This window comes from Talpa europaea (assembly GCF_964194135.1).
Source record: "Talpa europaea genome assembly, chromosome: 9".
NCBI lineage: Eukaryota > Metazoa > Chordata > Mammalia > Eulipotyphla > Talpidae > Talpa > Talpa europaea.
In genome coordinates, this window is record NC_140076.1 from 75,190,246 (window position 1) to 75,212,945 (window position 22,700).

Consider the following 22,700-nt stretch of genomic DNA (forward strand, 5'->3'; position numbering starts at 1 on the left):
AGCTTAGTTGCACTTGGTAAAGTTAATATGACAAACAAAATTACATATATAAGTATATTTATGTTTTTAGTCAAGGAAAGAAAAATACTTCAAAGATACGTTTAAACAGAATAGATTATTAATATTAAATTTGAACTAGTTTTTGTATATTAAAAATTTTGGATTATGATCTCAAAATTTGTTTTTATGAGAACTTATATAGGCGCTGTTTATAATTAGTCCTCCGGAGGTAAACAAAACAAAACAAAACAAAACAAAACAAAACAAAACACAAAGACAGACACAAACAGACACAGAGATCTCTCCATATACATTTAAAATTTTGGCCATATGCATATATTTTAAAACATAGTTATTTTACCAATATGTGTGAAGATACTGAGGTTTTTAATAAGTTAAAAGCTAAAATCTGCGCAGAGAATAAATGTCTAATCTTAATTATTACCAAAGACCTTGGGCTAGAGACCATAGCATTCACGGCAGTTTTTACTAACTTTTTAGATAAGAAAATATTTTTTTTTGAGTTTATATTTTTAAGAAATGATCCTCTGGTTTTAGGTTGTCAATGCTTTATTTCATTGAGAATGAGCATATTTTAAAACGAAAAGAACACTGTTATAATTGCTGGCCCTGTGTACAGGTGTTTGAGGGAGGCGCGATTCCGTGGGAGTCAATGATCACACCGTATTAAAAGGATTTATTGTGAGCAACAGAGGCGATGTGCGAGCAAAATTATAAACAGTGCCCCAAATCCAACCAAACCGATGAACATGCATACATATTGTACAGTTTCCTCAGAAATCAGCATCACAGAGGCAAAGAGTCAGCACTCCGGAAAACAGCATCACGGAGGCAAAAAGTCAGCACTCGGAGAACAGCATCACCGTGGCAAAGAATCAGCACTCCAGAGAACAGCACGGGGGACGTATCCAAGTCCAGCAGCTGTGAGGAGCAGCAGCTGGGCGACCACTATGTCTTTATCTCCCAAGGTCGGATATGGCCAGTATCCAAGTTCAGGGATTCATGGTGGGCTGGTCAAGTTTCTGTGCACGACGCCCCAGAGTCACATAACCAGCCATATTTCTTGGTGGTCCCGGACATCGTGAACAGTTACATAACCAGCCCTATCTTTTGGCTCCTGGTCCCGGCGCTGGCCAGGCTCCCGGATCAGGAGGCCAAAGGTGGTCGCACATCTTCCAATGTCCCCGGCAAAACGACATTAACACTTTATTTTCCTACATGTCCTTGTTCATTTTTTTGTCTCATTGATCTGTCTGTTGGTGAGAGTGGGTGTTGAAATCTCCTACTACACATGTATTTTCTTTAATATCTGTTTTCAGAGTTGATAATTGTCTGACATATTTTGGTGCTCCTTCATTTGGTGAGTATATGTTGATGAGTGTTATATCTTGCTGATGCATTGTCCCTTTAATCATAATGTAGTGTCCCTCTATGTCTCTTTTTCCATTTTTAGTTTGAATTCTATTTTATCTGATATAAGTACAGCTGTTCCTGCCTTCTTTTTTGTCCATTTGCTTGTAGGATTGTTTTCCAACCTTTTACTTTCAGCCTATGTTTACCTTTTGTAGTTAAATGTGTTTTCTGGAGACAGCAGAAGGTTGGATTTTGTTTTTTTTTTTTATCCATCCTGCTTCTCTGTGTCTGTTTATTGATGAATTTAGTCCATTTATATTTAGGGCTAATATTGATCATTGACATCTGTATTTGCCATTTTGTTTGTCTTTTTGTGATTCTATTTCTTGTTTTATTCTGTTCTTCCTATTCATTCCTCTGTTGGTTTTGGTTTTAGGGCTTCTTGTAATATTTTTGGGAGTGGGGTTTTAGTGGTAAAGAATTTCTGGAGATTCTGTTTGTCTCAGAAGGTCCTTATTTTTCCTTCACAGATGAAGGAGAACTTTGCAGGGTAAAGTATTCTTGGTTGGCATTTGTTGACTTGGAGTTTGTTGAATATGTCCCACCATTCTCTTCTTGCCCATAGTGTTTCTTCAGAGAAGTATGTCAGCCTAGTTGGTTTTCCTTTATAGGTTTTCTGTTTCTTCCCCCTCATCAGCTTCATTATTTTTTCCCTGTCTTGGATGCTTGGAATCTTTACCATTATGTGCCTTGCTATAGTTGTGATAATTTGGTGTTCTTCTAGCTTCCTGTATGTCTATTTTCATCTGCTTCTTCATGCTTAGGAAGTTCTCTTTGATTATCTCCTTGTATAGTTTCTTAGTTCCCTGGTTTCTCTCCTTACCTTTTGGGATTCCTATTCTTACATTTCCTTTCCTCATGGTGTCAGAGAGTTCTTGAAGTGTTTCTTCATACTTTTTTCCTTTGTACTTCTCTTTTTTTTTTTATATCTGTGTATTCGAGAGTACTGATTTGTTCTTCCATTTCCTCTGTTCTGTTTTCATTACTTTCCCCAGGGTTCTTTAGCTCCTCCATTAATCTCTTAATGTCCTGCACTTCCTTCTTTAAAGACTCAGTTTCATTCTTTAGTTCATTAACTATATTTTTCATATCATTATTTTCCTTATGTTTTTTTAATGATGGCAAATTCTAAATTCTCTAGTTGTCAGACAGAGATGATCTTCCATGTCATTATTGTTGAGTTCTGGGGGCTGATTTTCTTTTTGTGGTATGTCTTTCCCCTGAGGGTTTCTTGGTTATTTGTACTTTTCCTTCTCCCTCTTGTTTGTTTTGGATTTTTTTTCTATGCACTGGGCCACTGTGCTGCTGGTTTGGTAGGCATCTCTGAAAGTGCTCCTACTGGGGCATCGAGGACTAGTGGCCAGACCGAGTCTGGCACTGCCACACCAGACTCCACAAGGGCAGTCATGCTATGGTTGAGTTGATGGGCGCCATCCCTGAAGATCACCGAGGCTCTGTATGCTGTGGGTCTCTTTCCCTAAATGTGCATCTTTACCTTTGTTTTGGAGCCTTCCCTCTTCCTTCACTCAGTTCCGGAAGTGGGACACAGGGTCTCCTCCAACAGCCTTCCATGCAGGCCCCTGCTTTCCTGGGAACTGCTCCCATTGTATTTTCTTAATAGAGAGCTATCTCAGAGTTATTCCTGGTCCAAGTAGTGCCCTAATCACTGATAATATTTGCTTTGTTTTCAAGCAATCATTGCCCCTGCTATCAGACCACAATCACATAACATCTTTTTCAAGTTGAGTGAATTCCCAAGATGTCGAATTCCAAGAATGTGTGTGTGTGCGTGTGTGTGCGCATGTGCATGTATATAAAACACATATATTATATATGTAGTCTCCCCTAAAAATGCTAACTTCTGAGATGATGTCAGAGGGTTGGTGGAGGGAGCTGACTAGCTTTCCCCTTTTTGCCACATTCCACCCAGGCTCTTCACTACAGCCTCCTACCATGTCCTGTCATGTGTAAGCTGCCCGCAGATAGAAGACTGCCCCCTGTGCTGTCCCAGCTCAGGCTCAGCCTTCAGGGGTCCTCATGAGTCCTGGCCCCTAGATTTCTCCTCTTGCAGGAATCAGTCCCAAAGCCAAGTCGGGAAGACTAGGCCACCATTAACTTCTGCAGTGCAGACCCTGTTCTCTCCTGCTGAGGCTCATGCAGACTCTTTCTTCCCTCAGAAACTCCTGGGTATAGAAGTGGCACAATAGCTGCGGGAGTCACCGGGGCCCTACTGAGCATTCTTCTGGCCACAGCCCTGTTGTTTCATTGCTGGCCCTGCAGGAAATCAGGTTTGTGTTCTCTTTTAGCCTTTACTGGAGTTAGTGCCCTGTCCCTACCCCAGACAACACAATTTATTGCAACCTCAGTATCTACCATGCCACCCCAATACCCAGACACACTTGAGGGGTGATTTCCTGACAGATGCTGTGGGTCAGGCTGTTTATATCTAGTCTGGTTTACTAAGCCCTATGTGAAACATAAGAAGGAAGTAAGACTTTTTAATTTTTAATTTTTTAATTTTTAATTTTTTAATTTTAGTTTAGTTTCAAAAACTAAATAGTTTCTTTGGGCAGTTTCTTTGTTTCCTGTAGATTGGAAATGGATACCTCATCCTAGCTTCAATCCAATGGACAATAAAGGGCTCTGGAATAAATAATTGAGAGTGGGAGCTGGCTAGTTTCTATTCCTATTCCTCCCCTGAAACTTCCCAGAGTCAGAGCCTAAAGTTGCCACCCAGTGTCCCACTGGCCCTACTCTCTGCAGCCAGCCCACAGCTCTTCTCCTATGCAGGGAGAGGGTCTCTCCCAGGTACCACCTGTCCTGTGTTTCCAAAGACTTCTTGCCTTAGGCCAGGTTAGGCTAGTTTCAGATGCCAGGACATGTTGTATACAAGACAGGCAGTGAGCCATCACCCATAATTTTCTTAATTGAATTTACTTCCTTCCAACTTACCAGATCCCCGCGTCCCCCCCACCCCCCCGACCAGCCCCGCAGCACCTTCTGTGTGCCCTGGGCTGGATATATGTACCTTTGGGCCTCTGGCCATGAGGGTCCTGAGCACCCCTGAGCCTGGGGTTTCTTTGGGCAAGACTACAAGATGTTTCTCAAAGTCCACCCAGAGCCCCTCACTACTCCACAAGAGGCAACTTGGTTGTATTTAGTATCTCCTAAGGTGCTTAACACAATATTGAGGTTTAATGGCATCTCAAATAATTGCATATTCAGCTAGGATTGTGCAGCATTGTCTCCAGCAAGTATTATGCTTGTCTCAAGCCTATTTCACATCATTTTCACCAGAGTGTAGAACTGGACCCTTGTAAAATGACTTTCCCATGACCTCTAGGGCAGCTCATGTGTAGATTTTGAGAAAGAGCTCCCTCTGCTGACATAATGGTGCTTTTGCTTCATTTGCAGGAGATGGTTTTCCGGAAGACAATGCGAGGTGAATCTCAGGCTTCTGGTTTCCCAACAACAAAATATGTATAACTGTGGGACCACAAAACTGGGTCAAGTAATTTCTCTCTATCCCTGTGGCTAAATGCTCCCATTTCAATATTCCTTGAAATGGTCAAAACCAGGACTTCCTAAAACCCTCTTAACAATTTACATTATAGATATTATATGTATTAAGGTCAGTTTTTATTTGCAATATATCATTTATATAAATGGATAACACCAAAGGTTCATGATTTTCTGGGTTGGCACATAATATCTCTGATGCATATACCTCTTGTTCAAGGTTGTCACTCTACATGCACAATAGCTAAGTCTTCTTGATTGTCCAGGGATTTCTCAGTTCCTAATAATCATTTTGGCCCTCACGTACATGTATACTTACCAGACTTTTTGCCCTTAACATTGGTATGGAAAATATGATCTTCTTCTATGGCAGTGTCTTAGGTTATAACTAAAGGCTTGGAGTGAGAATTCAGCCTAATTCTTTCTTGAACTGTCCAGGCAGGATGACATGAAGACATGTAGTCACTACTTTTTATTGATGAGGCCAGCTTTTTAACCTATTGAGAATGACCAGTCCATCCAGAGATGGCTGTTCTATGATAAGAAGGATCTCTACCCTTGTTCCCAGGAAGCCTGCTCAAACCACAGACCCAGAGTTTCACTCAAAACACAGTCTCACTCTACATAGATTATTGAATGTCCAGTGAAACCGTGCAGGCTTCCCAGATCACCATTGCTAAACGATGTCTCCCTCCCCCCATTCTCTCTGGCCACCTGATGCTGGTGCATATCGTGATGTTCCAGCAATGCTTGTGTGTTTCTGTTTCACAGGATCCCTCCCACTCCATGTGCAGGAGAGCCCCCTCGTCCCATGTGCCCTGCCCCAGTGGAACTGCGACTGTTATACGGTGAGGATCCCCTGTAGGAAGATGCTCCCAACCTAAGCCAGGAAAAGAGAATGTACTTTGAGGCCTGGCAGAGACCCCTGGTCTTCATAAGGTATCACAGACCCAGACATTCTCAATAAGTAATTGCTTCATCATATGTCCAAGAAGAGTAGAGAGGATGCTTAGAAAGAAGAATCTTCAACACATGCCACTGACTGGAACAGCCTAGGAAATGCTGTCTTCTCTTTCCAGTGCACTCCCAACAGGAAGAGATGGCATATTCTGAGATCCGGATTATTAAGCTGGGAGAAGAAGGGGAAGGTAAGCCACTGGGAACTGATTTTGGGCTGCAAACTGTAGTCATCATTCAACACACTTATTGAGCACCTCGTATGTGCTAAGTGCTAAGCACAGAGCGTCAATCCATGAACAAGGCAGATAAAAATTCCTAGTGTTGTGCTTGGATTCTAAAGAGACAATATAGGCACTAAAATACATACCATGCATTCCTTGCTGATGATCAGAACAAAAATTAAACATCCTTCTTATAGTTTGATCATGTAGATGTGTATATGAAAATCGTCCTTAAGTAATGATGAATGTTTACAAAGCACCCACACTTTGTGGTGAGAAAATCTATTTATGTTCCCATGGTCTCTTAAAACTTTATTCTGTGTGGGCCTCTCCAGTGGTGCAGTGGGTTGAGTGCAGCGCTGTGAAGCTGTCCTCAGCCTTTGCAGAGCCGGTTCGATCCCGGCCAGCCGGCGAGGGTCCCACATGGCGCGGCAGACCTCTCCTGTCTCGCCCGCTGCTCCCCTCAGCAGTGTATTTCGGTCCTTCTGCCTGTTCTACTCCCTGCTCCACCTCTGGTGAATTTTCTCACCCTCCCATGCCTCTGGCCTGCACTCCAGTGCTTGTATAAATAAATAAATCTTTTTTTTAAAAAAACTTTATTCTGTGGGAGGGTCTTCTCAGGAATTCAAGATGAAAATTTGCAAGGCTTTTGCACCACATTCTTCATTCCCTTAGGTAACAGACAGTAAGCAGACCCTTCATGTCACAGTCTCAGTTCACAAGCTAGAGCATCGTGGTCAAGATGTTAATTAAAACTCCCACCTCCTCTCCCCTTTCTTCAGGCAGATTTCAGACTGGTAGCTGGCAGTGGTGGGGATGAGAGGGCAAACAGGGCAGAGTTGGCTTTGTCAAGATGTCTGGAACAATCCCCCAGTTCCTGGGTTCTTCTGGGTCTAGACAAGCAAACAAACATTAGACAGAGTAGTAGAGAAAAAGAACAAATGTAATTACATATATGTGGAAAATTTACATGACTTTAAATTCTGTAGTGAATGGTATAAACTGAAGGTTTCCATTGTGAGCTCAGGAATGAGACAGGGTCTGGGGAGTCAAGGAGAAAGGGGGAGAGAGAAGATGACTTCCTATCTAGATGTTTGCCCGACCATAAAATGGGTTTCTCTGATAAAAACTTACATTGTGGAGATAACCCTATATCTGGGTAGTCTTCACTCTTGAAGGCAATGGTAGCCAATTCTCTCAAGGCCCATAGCTTGATTGGGCCTTTGCTCCACTTGCCTGACACAGAGTGAAAAAAGCCTGCCTGGACATCGTGTAGGCTGATCCTACAGCTTCTTCTCTGTTCCTTTGTTTGACCTCCCTTAACTAGCCTGGAGGATGCTGGGCAAAGACTTCCCCCAGCTGGTATTTTAAAGCTGGCTTCAGGTCCTCTGGGCTGGCAAGTGTGTAAGTGGTCACTCTCCTCCATGAGGCGCAGGTGTGGCCTTTCCTGTTAGGTCCCTCCTTCCTGAAGATCCCTTAGCACTGTGATGCATTTATTATTCCAGCAGCTGTCTGGGACACTTTCACCAGCTCAGCCCATCAGGGACTTCTTGAGACCTTCACTCAACAATGAAATGAGGACTCCTCATACTGACAAGATAAAGTAAAGGAAAAGTAAAAGAGTTTTATTGAGGCAAGAGTGACAGGCTCCAAGCAGACCTCTTTAAGGGAGTGCCCCCCCACCCCTGACTCTGACGCTCCCCCTAGTAGTGTGTCCGTTAGGTGTTGATGAAGACCTTGGTAAATTAAGGTCGAGTTTTGCTCATCTGACCACGCATGGCTAACCAGCTGCCACCAGTTAGTGCAGGCTTTTTTAGACTTCAACATCCCTGGTTTTCTTGAAGCTGTAAAACATCTTAGGAAAGAGATAATATGAACAGAGCAAGACTTGCAATGGTAAATTCCTGTAATTTACCATTCTCCTTTGCTCTGATGTGGTTATTTATGGCTGGGCCCCTTTACTCCACTCTCAATGCCCCTGGATGTCCCCTTTCACATCCACACCCCAAGTTTCACTCTTTATTCATAGAGTTGAGGGGAGGAGGTCTCTTCTCCCATAACTACTCAATATTTCCTGTTGGGTGTGTCCGTTGTCCCTCCCTAGCCTTCCTGAGTAGAAATCTCTAGAAACTTAGGCCAAAGAGGTATGGGGGCTCCCCTCCCAGGACTGGTTGTCACAGACTTGCCGTCTCATCCCAATTGTTTATACCTTTTAATCACAATTATTTGGAAGTTTTAGTGTCTCCAGTCTTTTGGAGACAAAGGGGACTAAATTCAGGAGATGGCGCACAGACCTCTCCTGCCATGCCCGCTGCTCCCCTCAGCAGTGTGTTTCATCAGTCTGCCTGTTCTGTTCCCCACTCCAGCTCTGGTGAATTCTCTCACCCTCCCGCGCTTCTGACTGTACCCAGTGCTTATATAAATAAATAAATAAATAAATAAATCTTAAAAAAAAAAAAAAGAAATTCAGGAGACAAGAGCCAAAGAAAATATATACCAATGAAATCAGCCTACTATCAAGGCAAGATACAGGATTTCCTTCCACCCCCTTCATTATTATTACTAGTATTACTATTTGTATGGTCAAAACACAACATAGATAGCTTTCTTAGCATATCTTAAGCCTATGGTACAGTTTTACTAATAGTATTAGCTACAGGTACTGTGTTCTCTAGTACGTCTCCAGTACTTATCCATCGTGGGTAACTCAAACTCTTGACCACTATTGCCATTCTGTCCTCCCCAAGTTCCTGTAACCACCTGTCCTCTCATGTAACCACCATTCTTCTATGATTTTGACTGTTTTAGATTCCACATGTAAGTGAGATCACTCACTATTTTTTGTCTGCATTTGAGTTATTCTACTTGGCATAATATCTTCCCAATCTATCCATATTGTCACAGGATTCCCTTCTTTTACAAAACTGAATAATAGTGCTGTACATCTGTATCACATATTTTCATCACTTGTGTTGTCGCTTGTGTCTGTTATAAATAGTGCTGCAGTGAACACAGAGTGTGGTTGTATACCCAGAAGTGTGGTTGTATACTGCTGGATCATAGGCAATTTTGTTTTTAACTTTTGAGGAACCTCCATACTGTCTTTTCCTAGGGGGTTTTATTGGTGTTCCTTCTCACCAAGTATAGAAGGGTTGTTTTTTCTCCATTTACTCACCAGCCAGTGTTATCTTTTACCTTTTCCATGATTACCATCCTGACAGATGCAAGGTTATATCTGATTGTAGTTTTTGTTTGCATTTCCCTGATGATTAGTGATGTTAGACACCTTTTCAGTACCTTTTGGCCATTTGTATGTTCTTGAGAGAAACACTTAATCAGGTCTTTTGCTCATTTTTAATTAGGTGCTTGTTGCTATTTCTGTTATTATTTTGGCTATTGGGCTTCTTACATATTTTGGATATCAACCCCTTATCAAATATATTAACCCCTTCTCAGGTTGACAACTATGTCCTCCAATCTATAGCTTGTCATTTCTACACATGGCACCTCACTTGGGAATTTATTTATTTATTCATTTTTATATATTTTTTTATTTTAAACAATATTTACTTCCCCCCAACCCCTCAGATTGAGTCCCCATAGAATTTCCTTCCCCAAGGCACCTGTGCATGATCACCACAGTCCTCTGTGCTCCTCTCTCCCTCCCTTTCACCCCTCTCCCTCTTCCTCCCCTGCAGGATGTCTCTGGTTTATAATTGTCTGTTTTTTTTGCTTTGTTGTGTTTTGTACTGTTATTATTTTTTTTTACACTGATGTCTTATTTGGTTCCCCTATATTCCTGTTATAAGTGAAAACATTTGGTATTTTTCTTTTTCCTTCTGGCTTATTTCACTGAGCATAATTCTTTCTAGCTCCATCCATGTTGCTGTGAATAGCATGCGTTTTATCTTTTTTGATTGCTGAATAATATCCCATTGTGTACATGTACCACATCTTCTTGATCCAGTCATCTATTTTTGGGCATTGGGTTGTTTATAGGTTTTACCTATTGTAAATAGTGCTTCAACAAACAGGGGTACAGGTGTTCTTTGGAATCAATGTTTTTGTGTCCTTGGGTAGATGCCTAGTAGTGGAATTGCCAGGTCGTATGGTAGCTCCATTTTTTTATCCATTTTTGTTTTTAGTAGACTGAGGAAACTCCCAACAGCTTTCCATTTTCCATAGTGGTTGGACCAGTTTGCACTCCCACCAGCAATGTAGGAGAGTTCCTTTTTCACCACATCCTCGCCAAAATTTGTTGTTGCTTGTTTTTTTGATATGTGCCATTCTTACCGGTGTAAGGTGGTATCTCAGTGTTGTTTTGATTTACATTTCCCTGATTATAAGGGATGTTGAACATTTTTTCATATGCCTGTTGGTCATTTGCATTTCCCCTTTGGAGAAATGTCTTTTAAGTTCTGCCCATTTCTTTACTGGATTGTTTATTTTTTTTTGTTGTTGAGCTGTGTGAGTTTTCTGTAAATATTTGTGATCAGTCCCTTATCAGTTGAATGGAGTGCAAAGATATTTTACCAATCAGTGGGGTGTCTCTCTGTTTTGGTTAATGTCTCTTTTGCTGTACAGAAGCTTTTCAGTTTGATGTAATCCCAGGTGTTTATCTTTGCCTTCACTATCACTGTTTTGGGTGATGAGTATTTAAAGATGTTTCTGAGATGTATGTCTTGTAGTGTTTTACCTATATTTTCTTCTATATATTTTATGGTTTCAGGTCTTATGTCCAGTTCTTTTATCCATTTTGAGTTGATTTTTGTGCACGGAGAGAGGTAGTGGTCTAGTTTCATTTTTTTGCATGTGGAAGTTCAGTTTTCCCAGCACCATTTATTGAACAAACTGTCCATGTTCCATTGCATATTCTTTGCTCCTTTGTCAAAGATTAGTTGTTTATATAAGTATGGCTTTATTTCTGGGGTCTCTATTTGGTTCCATTGGTCTGTGTGTCTGTTTTGGTTCCAATATCAAACTGTTTTTATTTTTATGGCTTTGTAGTATAGCTTGAAGTTTGGAAGTGTGATACCTCCTTTCTTCTTTGTTTTCATCAGTAGGGCTTTGATTATTCATGGATTTTTGTGGTTCCATTTGAATTTCATCAGTATTTGTTCTATATCTTTGAAGAATGTCATTGGGATTTTTATTGGAATAGCATTGAATCTGTATATTGCTTTTGGGAAGGTGGCCATTTTAATAATGTTAATTCTTCCGATCCATGAGCAGGGGATGTCTTTCCATTTCCTTGTGTCTTCTTCAATTTCTTTTAACAGTATTTTATAATTTTCTTTGTATAGGTCTTTCACCACTCTTGTTAGGTTTATTCCCAAGTATTTGATTTTTATGGTTTCAATTTGATTTTTTTTTGTGTATAGGAAGACTACTGATTTTTGTGTGTTGATTTTGTATCCTGCTACTTTACTGAACTGGTTGATTATTTTGAGTAGTTTTTCTGTGGAGTTTTTAGGGTTCTCTATGTTTATTATCATATCATCTACAAATAATGATAGATTCATTTCTTCTTTCCCTATTTGGATTCCTCGTGTGTCTTTCTCTTGTCTTATTGCCCTAGTTAGGACCTCCAGTATTATATTGAAGAGCATTGGTAAGAGAGGACATCCTTGTCTTGTTCATGATCTTAAAGGAAAGGCCTTCAGTGTGTCGCCATTGAGAATAATATTGGCAGTGGGTTTGTCATATATGGTTTTTTTCATGTTAAGGTAGGTTCCTTTTATTCTGAGAATTTCAAGGGCCTTCATCATAAATGGATGTTGGACTTTGTCGAATGCTTTCTCGGCATCTGTTGATATGATCATTTGGTTTTTATTTTTCTTTTTGTTGATGTGTTGGATTACACTTATCAATTTTTGTATGTTGAACTATCCTTGTGTCCCTGGGATGAATCCCACTTGATTGTGGTGTACTATCTCTTTGATGCATTGTTGAAGTCTGTTGGCAAGGATTTTGTTGAGGATTTATGCATCATTGTTGATTAGGGAGATTGACTTGTAATTTTCTTTTTTTTGTGCAGTCTTTGGTTTTGGTATTAGTATAACATTGGCTTCGTAGAACGTATTTGGTAGTATTCCTTCTTTTTCAATTTTTTGCTGAATGTTTGGTAGAATTCATCTGTCAAGCTGTCTGGGCCTGGGCTTTTGTTTTTGAGGAGTGCTTTGGTTACTGCCTCTATTTCACTGCTTGTAATTGGTCTGTTTAGTTGTTCTATTTCTTCTTTGTCCAGCTTTGGATGATTATATCGTTCTAGGAATTTGTCCATTTCCTCTAGGTTGTTGAATTTGTTTGCATATAAGTTTTCATAGTAATCTCTGATTAGTCTTTTGATTTCTACTGAGTCTGTTGTGATTTCTCCTCTTGCATTTGTAATCCTATTTATATGTGTTTTCTTCCATTTTTTCTTTGTGAGCCTAGCTATAGGTTTGTCTATTTTGTTTATTTTTTCAAAGAACCAACTTCTTTTGGTTTCATTGATCTTTTGGATTGCTTTTTTAAATTTCCAGTTCATTTATTTCTGCTTTGATTTTTATTATTTCCTTTCTTCTATTGGCTTTAGGGTTTTTTTGTTGTTCTTTTTCTAGCTCTTTGAGATGTAAGATTAGGTTGTTTCTTTGAGATCTTTCTTGTTTGTTGATGTGAGCCTGTACTGCTATGTATTTTCCTCTTGTTTCTGCTTTTGCTGCATCCCATGCATTCTGAAAAGTGGTGTCCTCCTTGTCATTGAACTCAAAGTATTTTTTAATTTCTTCTTTGATCTCTTCATTAGTCCATTGGTCTTCCAGTAGTGTGGATTTCAATCTCCACGAAGTGGGAGGATTCCTCGTTTTCTTTTCATGATTAATTTCTGGTCTGATGCCTTTGTGATCGGAGAAGAGAGTTGGAAGGATTTTTGATCTTCATGTATCTGTTGATGTTTGTCTTGTGGCCCAGTATGTGATTGATTCTGGAGAATGAAACATGCGCCCTTGAGAGAAATGTGTACTCAGATTTTTTTTGCGTGCAGTATCCTATAGATATCTGAACAATTTCTCAGTTCCTTTGTCTCTCTCCTCACCTTCTGGAATGCCTATAACTCTTACATTTCCTCTCTTCATGGAGTCTGATAATTGTCTAAGAGTATCTTCATACTTCTTCATTTGCACTTCTCTCTCCTTTTCCCTTTTGGCTCTTTTTATTTCTGTATCTTCGACAGTACTGATCCGTTCTTCCATTTCATCAATTCTGTTTTCATTGCTTTTCCCAGAGTTCTTTATCTCCTCTAGTAATCTTTTAATTCCCTGTGTTTCTTTTATTTCCTTTCTCAAGGTCTCAATTTCATTCTTCAGTTCAGTGATTATTTGTCTCAAAATACTTTTTTTTCCTTTTTGTTTTCTTTCTTCTTTTTAATCATGATGATCATTAATTCTCTATCTGATAGGCCGAGAAGTTCTTCCATGTCATTGTTGAGCTCTGGTGACTGTATTTCTTTTTGTGGTGTGTCCTCCTCCTGCAGGTTTGCTTGGTTATTTATATTTTTTCTTCTCCATGTTGTTTACTTTCTAATTAGTTCCATGTGTTGGGACATTGTGCCACTCTGTTCCCCAGACCCAGAGGGCAAAAACAATTCTGGAAGGATACCAGGAAAGACCGCTAGCACCACCTAGCGATTGTGCCACCACAATCGCTGGTGTTTCTTTGGAGTTCTCCTTTAGGGATGTCAGAAACTGTTTACCAGACTTAGACCAGCACTGTATGCCAAAACTCCACCAGGGTGTTGATGCTGTTTTGCTGGACACTGTCCCTTGCAGTTCCCTCCCTCTGTATTTACTCTGTTCCAACAGGGAATCAGCTAGTTGGTGATTTTGTTCTGGTCACAAGGTGGTGCCAGAGACCAGCACTTGCTGACCTGTGCTTTTTCCCAGTGGTTCTCTGAGAAACGAAGGGGGGGGGGGCGGAGGGGAGCATCTCAACACAGGGGCTCTTACTCAAGCTGGGTGCTGTGTCGGTCCTGTGTTCACCCAGTGCTGTGCCCACAGCTGTATGGATCCCACACCCTGAATTCTGCACTCTAGGTCTCAGTTTCAGGGCTATCAAATCCAAAACGCTGGCTGTCACCTTGGGCAGTGCCCGCTGCTATGGTGCATCCCACACCCTGATCCTGCTCTGGCTCTCAGTTCCAGAATGGGGTCTTGTTCCACGCCTTATTTTCCCTCTTACCCCCATTTGCGTGGCCCACCCTCTCTCAGAGTCTGAGGGTATTTTTGGGATCCCTGGTTTCCAACTATCAGGATGTTGGTGATTTTGTTCTGGTCGGTAGGTGGTGCTAGAGATCTTTCCTGGTGTCCTTCCAGAATTGTTTTTGCCCTCTGGGTCTGGGGAACAGAGTGGGCGTGGCATGGAGCACCTCAATGGTGTGAGGTTGCTGTGTCTGCCCTGTGCCCCGCTGTTGTTGGTATCCCATGCCCCGAATTTCGTGCCCCAGGTCTCAGTTCCGAAGCCCTCAGATCCAGGACATGGGTTGTAGCCCAGTTCAGTGTCCACAGAAATGGCACCTTTTTCACTCCACTCCCTTGTCTGGGCACCTGGTTTCTGATTACTCAGTGAGGGACATTCACCTCAGCGATGGCTACCATGCGTCTCCCCACAAACCTAGGTCGCGGGCATGGAGACCTGGGAAGCTGCGATCCACATATGCTTTTCGAGTGCATGTGTGCTTTTCCACACAAGCTTACTGGCTGGCCTTGGGGTATTTGTAGGTCTCCATGGAGTCCTTATCTTCCTCTAATGGCACCCAGAGCCTGAAATAGTTACTTTTTACTTACTGTCCCATTTGATCTGTAGTTTGTTCTTGTTTTGTTTGTTTGTTTTTTTTTTTTCCTCCTTTCCGTTGGTCGGAGAGTGCTGACTTTGTGGGTGGGGGAGGGTTACAGGGTTCTAAGCTTTCCTCTCTTCTTTGTCCTCTTTTCTGGCAACTTTCCTCTTTGGGCAGTTTTCCAGAGTTGCCCTTTTATCCTCCATGTCCCAGTCCTTGCAGGGACCTGCCGCTTTTCCTCCTATTAACTTTTTTTTAATGGGAGGACTTACTCACAGCATTTCCCTGCCACCATGTTGATCAAATTCCCTCACTTGGGAATTTAAAATACCCAATACTGTTTGTGCAATTGTAATCTGATCCTGAGCTCATTTTACAAATTACGTTATGTCACAAAGCCATTAGAAGATGACACTAAGCTGAAGTGTTCTGTCTTGCTATTATATTTTCTATTATCATGCATATTACTATATTTGACCAACATTGATCATAAGCTTTGTCTATCACTTTCCTTTCCCAGCCATCCCCCTGACCCTTTAAATGGGAGAACTAGAATTGCTGCAATCTGTCTGGGTTAATGCATCTTACAGTTTCCTTAACCATGTGTTGTCCTTCATGCTCTGTCCTTCACATATTTGTCAAAAACTCCATTTAAGTTGAACACTCTGTAGGTGGACTAGTTATCGGACATATACTTAATATATTATGATCTGTTGCAAGATTTATTTTCAGATTCCTTGAGGTATGCTTTAAACCCTTAAAGTTGTATGCAAATTTTCATAGTATAAGACTATGTTCAGGAAAAATAGTACATAGCTTCTATTATGCATTTAAAAGATCTGTAATGCCAAATGCTCTATGGTTAGAATATGGTGAAAAAGAGAGAAACCTCAAGTATCTTGTTTTTTCAGACTGTAACTCCCCACAAAATTTCTATGTGACTCTGATGATTTTATCTCCTCCTTCTAATATGTAGGATCTGACAAATCATGCCTGTTAACTTTTTCTCTCATCGTGACTCCTTATTTAAGAAATTGTGGTGATAAAATCTAGAACAGGGCCTGTAATGTAAGAGAAATCTTCCTCCCAGGGCATAATAAGGAAGAGCTCCATGGGAATTGCCAAACAACTGGGCCTGAAAGTTTGAGTCTGGAGTTGGATGGAGGTTCTCTAAGTTAAGAAAAGCAAGAACTAAAACTAAGAGAGAAATTCTCTCTCAACATATGTTAAAGGAAGGGAGTGAGGTTTGTTCCTGTGGTTTTGAGGGAGGCCTTCACAGCTGAATGGGGCTTGAAAAGAATTTGCAGAGGGTTGGGTTAAGAAACGGTAAAACAAAAAATCACATGTTTCATAGGACATGTGGGGGGGGTTAAGGTGGGAAAAACATGACAATCAATGTAGAGTCCAGCTTTTCCTGTCTCTGGGAAATAAGCCAGCAGACTAGGTTATGGGTGTATCCTGACGTCCATGGCTCAGTTGTTTCTTTCCCTCCACAGCTAGTGTCTCCAGAACAACACTAGAAGATATGGTGAGTTTCATTTCCTGTTTTGTCCCCCACTACTACCTATAGTCCCCAAATCTCCTCTCTCCCCAGCTCTTCTTTTGTCTTCTTTCTACCCCAGAATGCTCCAGTTGTCTACGCTGAGTTAAAGACACAACTCCCAGATGATTCAGCTGAAAAGGTCACCTCGAAGGATGAAGATGCCATGGAAAGTTATGAGAATGTACTGCTGATGTGACTGTCCTTGATCCAAAGCCCCACAGTGCAATCATCCAGGTCCCTGGAGTGACCAACTAGTTCCAAATTTCCAGTTCTTCTTGCCCACATACATTCACTCTCACGGCGGCTCACTCATCCACTCAAGTGGAGCTAGAATGGCCACAGAAAGGCTTCATTAAAATGACAGGGACCCAGGGTTAAGAGAAGATCCTGTGAACCTGTTCTAAACCTAACCTAATGTGTTCCCTGGAGTCTGATTTGGGCAAAGGAACAAGGAGGGAGAAGGACTGTTGAAAAACAGAAGCACAAATGTTGGTGAACTCGGATTTACACACAGACAGAAAAGCCTGGGTGACTCTGGTTTCTTCTCAATACAGCTACAATGGTTGTCCCACTCAGGTGCCATCTGAATCAACTGGTTTAACTATGAGTGGCTGCACTTCACGCACAATGCTATGCCCTGTCTTCTTCCCACTTACTCTGTGTACGCTGTCAGGATTCACTTGCTGACCAAAAAAAAAAAAAAAAATCTATTGCTCTAAATGGTTTATAGAAAAAGGAATTTAAAATCGGATCAGTACTTTATGAAATCATCAGAAGAGCTGGAGAATCAGGCTGTAAGCTGAACTTCCAGAAGCAAAACATAATTATGTTGATGGTATTTGGGACAAAGATTTTTAACATTAGAGAAAAGTAAAACAAAATGTAAAATTTTAGAGTTAAATAATGATCTTGCAAACTTAAATTGGAATTGGAAATGAATATAATTGATGAAAAATTGCCTTTTTAGAAAAGATACTTATTTCCTATTAGAAGATAATCACCAAACCAATCACACTGAACATCTCAGCATAAGTTGTGGTCTCTAAATACTAGTTCCTACATAAAGGATATAGGGCTGCCTTTCTTTAGGCAAAACTGTATCTTTGAGTTACCAAATAGTTGTGAAAATAATTCTTCCCCAAAATGAAGAAGGAATGCCAGAAATAGAATGAAAACTACTCCTTTAAATGGATGCTTCATGATGCAACCCTCATTTAACATCACAAAACAGGCAGCTTAATATCATGTGCCTCTGATGGAAGCATTCAGCACTCACAGAGAATCCATGCCCCAAAATATCAAAACTGAATCAATCAAGTTTTTAGATCTAACTACCAGTTTACAGGAAATGCGTGGGATATAGGAAAATGTTTATTAGTACCATGAGATTGCAATCAGCAAAATCCAAATTGTGGGGAAATTCTGCAAGTCAAATGACCTGAGTTCTTCAAAAATAAGTGAAAAAGGGGGCCTCCCTGGTGGCGCAGCCACTACAGCACAAGTTCAATCCCTGGCCAGGGGGCAGCCCACATGGTGCAGCAGACCTCTCATGACTCGCCTGCTGCTCCCCTCAGCAGTGTATTTCAGTCAATCTGCATGTTCTGTTCCCCACTCTGTCTCTGGTCAATCCTCTTACCCATCTGGCCTGGACCCCGGTTCTTTTATGCATAAATACATACAAAAATATTTTTAAAAAATGGCCCTCCCTGGTGGCACAGCGGTTGAGCGCTCGGTTGTGAAGCTGTCCGCAGCCTCTACAGCGCCGGTTCGATCCCCGGCCTCTGATGAGGGTCCCTCATGTCATGCAGAACTCTCCTGCCGCCCGCTGCTCCCCTCAGCAGTGTACTTCATCAGTCTGCCTGTTCTACTCTCCGCTCTGGCTCTGGTGAATTCTCTCACCCTCCCGCACTTCTGATTGTACCCAGTGCTTGTATAAATAAATAGATAAATCTTTAAAAAAAAATTTTTTATAAAATAAGTGAAAAAAGAAGAGAGGGAGCGAGGGAGACAGAGTAAGAGGAAGGGAGGAAGGAAAGGAAAGAAAGAGAAAAAGGCAGAAACAGAAGGAGAGAGGGAGGAAGGGAGAGATGAAGAGAACAAGAAAATGAAAGAGGGAAGAAAGGCCTATAAATTAGATAAGATGTGAGATATATCAACCAAAGGAATGGGCTGATCTTGTTTGGATACTGACTGAAGCAAATCAAATCAGGGGAAAAAATCACTAATGAAATACTAAGGGAAATTTATAAAATAATAGTAAGAAATTGTGTTTTAGATATAAATAATAGTATTGCAGCTATGTTCTTATGAAGAACAAGAAATATAATCTTTTGGAACTCATGCTAAATATTTATAGATTAAAATATGTATTTTGTTTGAAATAATCCAATAAGGGGAGGGGGGTAGAGTGGGGACAAGGTGTGGTTGTGGCGCACCATTTCTGAAGCTGGGTGAAGGGCTCACTGTGGAGAGAAAGGGGTTGGTGCTAATTTTTGCCTTTGGATGTTTTTAATTTTCCACAATAAAGTGTTAAAATATCTATACCCAGAACACCATCTCACTTCATCACCTCTGCTCCTTCACCTTCATCTGAGGCACCTCTCCCTTCCATTACTACCTCCACACAACCCATTCTTAGCACTAAAGCATGGCATGCAAAACTTTGCCAGGACTTCTCATCCCCTTTACAGTAGAAGCTGGAGTCTTCAAGTGCCTATAATATACAACCCAGTCTTTCTCCACTACCTCTCTGGGTCTCCTGCTACTTTTCCTCTCATCCCTCAGCTGCAGGCTCATGTAAGGGCTTTGCACAGGCTTCTCCCTCTGCTGAGAATATTCTTCCTTCCAGATGGTAGGGGTGGAGGGGGAATTGTTCCCACCTCCTCTGGGGGTTCTTCTCCATCTGATAAAGCAAACAATTAGCATGAGACAAATCAGTGAGGGGAAAAAGAACAAATTTAATTATACATGTATGAATAATTTACATGACCATAAATTCTAGATTAAATGGGACAAACCAAGCGTTCTTATTCTTGAGTTACAGAATGGAAAGGGGTGTGTGACGAGATAAGAGAGGGTCTCACATGAAGAGAGAGTGACTTATGGGACAAAATCAGATGTTTGTCCTGCCATAGGGCAGTTTCTCTGATAGAAAGGTTATTTGTGGAGATGTTACTAAAACTGGGAATCTTCATTCATCTAGGTAATGATTGCAATTTCTCTTGAAGCCCACCCTCCATTGACCTTAGCTCCAAATGCCAAGGTGACACATTTCAGAAAAAGCCTGCTCTGGACATCTTAAAAAAGGCCTGTCTGAGCATTTTGTGCAGGCTTACCTTTCATCAAAAAGGCTTCCAGGTCCACCTCAAACATACACATCACATAGAAATTTCAAAGTATTTTTCCCTATCTTCAGCACTTCCAGTCTCCCTGCTTTGCTTTTGTTGCCATAGCACTTACCACTGTAAACATACTACAAAGTTTACATATTTATTAGGCTTATTGTACACTACCTTTCAGAAAAGTAAATTTTATTTATTTATTTATTTTGACCTTGTTAATGTTTTGACATTATAGGATTTGCCCCCTCAGGTGTAGTGACCATAGCACTCCCACCACCGAAGTACCCATAGTCCTCCATCATAGTCCATTGCACTTTCTCCCTCCCCAGTCTCAGCCCTCTCCCTCCCCTTTCTCCTCTGAATGCCTCAGATGTATGGTCAGCTTTTAAGGACTGGTTTTAATCCTTTTTGTTTTTTCTATGTTATACATCTAAGTGAGACCATCTGGTATTTACTTTTCTCCTGGCTTATTTCACTTAACATACTCCCTTCTCACTCCATCTATGTTGTTGCCTATGGCATGAGTTTATCATTTTTCATCACTGAGTAGTATTCTATGTTATTGATACATTCATCTATTTTTGGGCACTTAGCTTGTTTCAATAACTTGGCTATTGAAAATAGTGTTGCAGTAAACACAGGAGTGCAGGTTTCCTTTTGAATTACTGTCTTTGTGTTCTTTGAGTGTAATTGTTAGGCTGTATGGCAGATCCATTTTTAGTCTTTTGAGAAAACTCCACACAACTTTCCATAAAGACTGAACCAGTCTACATTGCTACCAAAAATGTGTGAGTCACCTTTTCTCCACATTCTCACTAACACTCATTTCGTTGTTGTTGTTATTGTTTTTTTTTGATATGGCCCATTCTCACTCTTTTAAGGTAGTATCTAACTGTGATTTTGATTTGCATTTCCCTGATAAGTGATGATGAACATTTTTTCATGTGCCTATTGACCATCTGTGTTTTTTGTTTGTTTGTTTGTTTGTTTGTTTGTTTGGAGAAGCACCTGTATAGTTCTTCTGCTCATTTTTTGATTGGGTTGTTTGTTTTTGTTGAGTTGTATGAGATCATTATAGATCCTTGATATGAGTCCTTTATCATATGTATGGTGTGCAAATGTTTTCTCCCTTTCAGCAGGGTGGTTCTTCATTTCAGCTACAGTTTCTTTCACTGTGCAGAACTTGAAAAGCAAATTTCTTAAAGGCAACAACCTCTGTCTTTTTACTGATAAAGTTACCCTTTTTTCTCTTGATATTTTTAGTATTTAGCCCTTGTCATTGGTTCCCAACAATTTTATTATTATGCGTCTTGTTTGTCTATCCAGTATTACTTTGGAAATCTTTGGGCTTTTTGGGTAACAACTCTTGGTTTATTTGCCAGAGTGAAATTGTTTTCATTGATTATCTATGCCTTTCTCTTTTTCTCCTTCTGGGATCCACATGATACAGATGTTATTCCTTTTTAAGTCATCTCAGAGAGCTCTTATACTGTTTTCATTTTTTATTCTTTTTTTTTCAACCTTGTTCTATTCGTGTGTTCTCTAGTTTTGTGTTTACAAGTTCATTAATTCTCTTCATTGCTTCTATTTGTCGGCTACTAAGGCCTTCAATTATATATTTTAAATCAGCTATAGTATCTTAACTCCATTATTCCTGAATGTAGATGCTTCATATTCTCATTCTGTTGTTGTTTGATGTTCTATGTTATTTTTTAAAGTTTCATCAGAATTACTGCTGCCTGAATCCCCCTTCTGTCATGCTCTACAACTCCACTGAGTTGGGCTCCTGTCAGAGTTTTTTGTTCTGAGATTTGTACAATGTTGTTCTAGCTCCTCATTTTTTATTGATATTTTATATGTGTTTTAGTAAGAGTAAATTTGTTGGTGTAGTCAGGGTTCTGAAACCAGCGAGGAGTATTAGGTATAAAAGAGGACCAGGGCAATATATATCAAAGGATCAAAACAAGGGTGTGTGGTGGGAATTGTACGGGGACTATAACCAAGATGAAAATGCATACATTGTGCAAAAATGAAAAATGATGTAAAATATATATAAAATAAAAAAAAAAAATTTAAAAAAAAAGGATCACTTGCAGCAGACTCAGGAATTTAAATTTCTTTGTGAGGTCTTGAAGACAGAGTAGATATCCCAGCCTTGGGTGGTTGTTGCTGATGTTTCAGATATCTCAGCCTGGACTTCAATAATACTTCCTTCTATAGTGAAGTCCAGATGCTTTGACTCATTTCAGGCTATAGCTGTTCTGTGCCATGAGCCTCCGTTCAGGCCCGTAGTCCTTACTTTGTTCCCCAGTCCTGCAGTTCTGCAATGTGCCTTGCATTCTGGGTGCCTGCTTGTGTATCCCCTTATCCAGTACAGAGTCAGGTTAGGAGCTCTGATTGGTGTGTGCCCATGTTAATAACTTAGGGGGTTCTGTACTGCAGCCGCTCCTCTCTTTTACGGGTAGTACTATACCACTATTACTTTAAAGGAACGTCACTTAAAGTGTTTCCTACCCCTTTAAGTCAGGCTGATACTCCTATAATGTACACTGATAATCAACTTTGCCTCAGGGGTTTTGGCTTTGCATGGTATTGGTTTTTTTGTGCATGTTTGGAGGAGATGAACCCCCAGTCTACACTCTGCCGCCATCTTGTGGAATCCTTGATGTTCCATTTTATGCTCCCAAATGCCCAAAAATAGATGACTGGATCAAGAAGATATGGTACATATACACAATGGAATATTACTCTGCAATCAAAAAAGATAAACACATGCAATTTGCAGCACTGTTTACAATAGCTAAGCTTTGGAAACAACCCAAATGCCCAAAAATAGATGACTGGATCAAGAAGATGTGGTACATATACAC

General features: G+C 40.6%; 2 protein-coding genes across 2 annotated transcripts in view; both read left to right on the forward strand.

Moving 5' to 3' along the window:
- Nucleotides 1–16,685, forward strand: part of FCRL4 (Fc receptor like 4) — a gene marked incomplete at both ends in the record, with an annotated part of 31,111 nt that extends 14,426 nt beyond the window's left edge. The window contains 4 exons of the mRNA XM_084244002.1: nucleotides 5,725–5,801; nucleotides 6,047–6,101; nucleotides 16,443–16,474; nucleotides 16,569–16,685. Of these exons, the coding sequence (XP_084100128.1) occupies nucleotides 5,725–5,801; nucleotides 6,047–6,101; nucleotides 16,443–16,474; nucleotides 16,569–16,685 (281 nt within the window). The remainder of the gene's footprint in view (nucleotides 1–5,724; nucleotides 5,802–6,046; nucleotides 6,102–16,442; nucleotides 16,475–16,568) is intronic.
- The window catches only part of LOC311176751 (Fc receptor-like protein 5), a gene marked incomplete at both ends in the record, with an annotated part of 241,867 nt that overhangs the window by 165,603 nt on the left and 53,564 nt on the right, over nucleotides 1–22,700 (forward strand).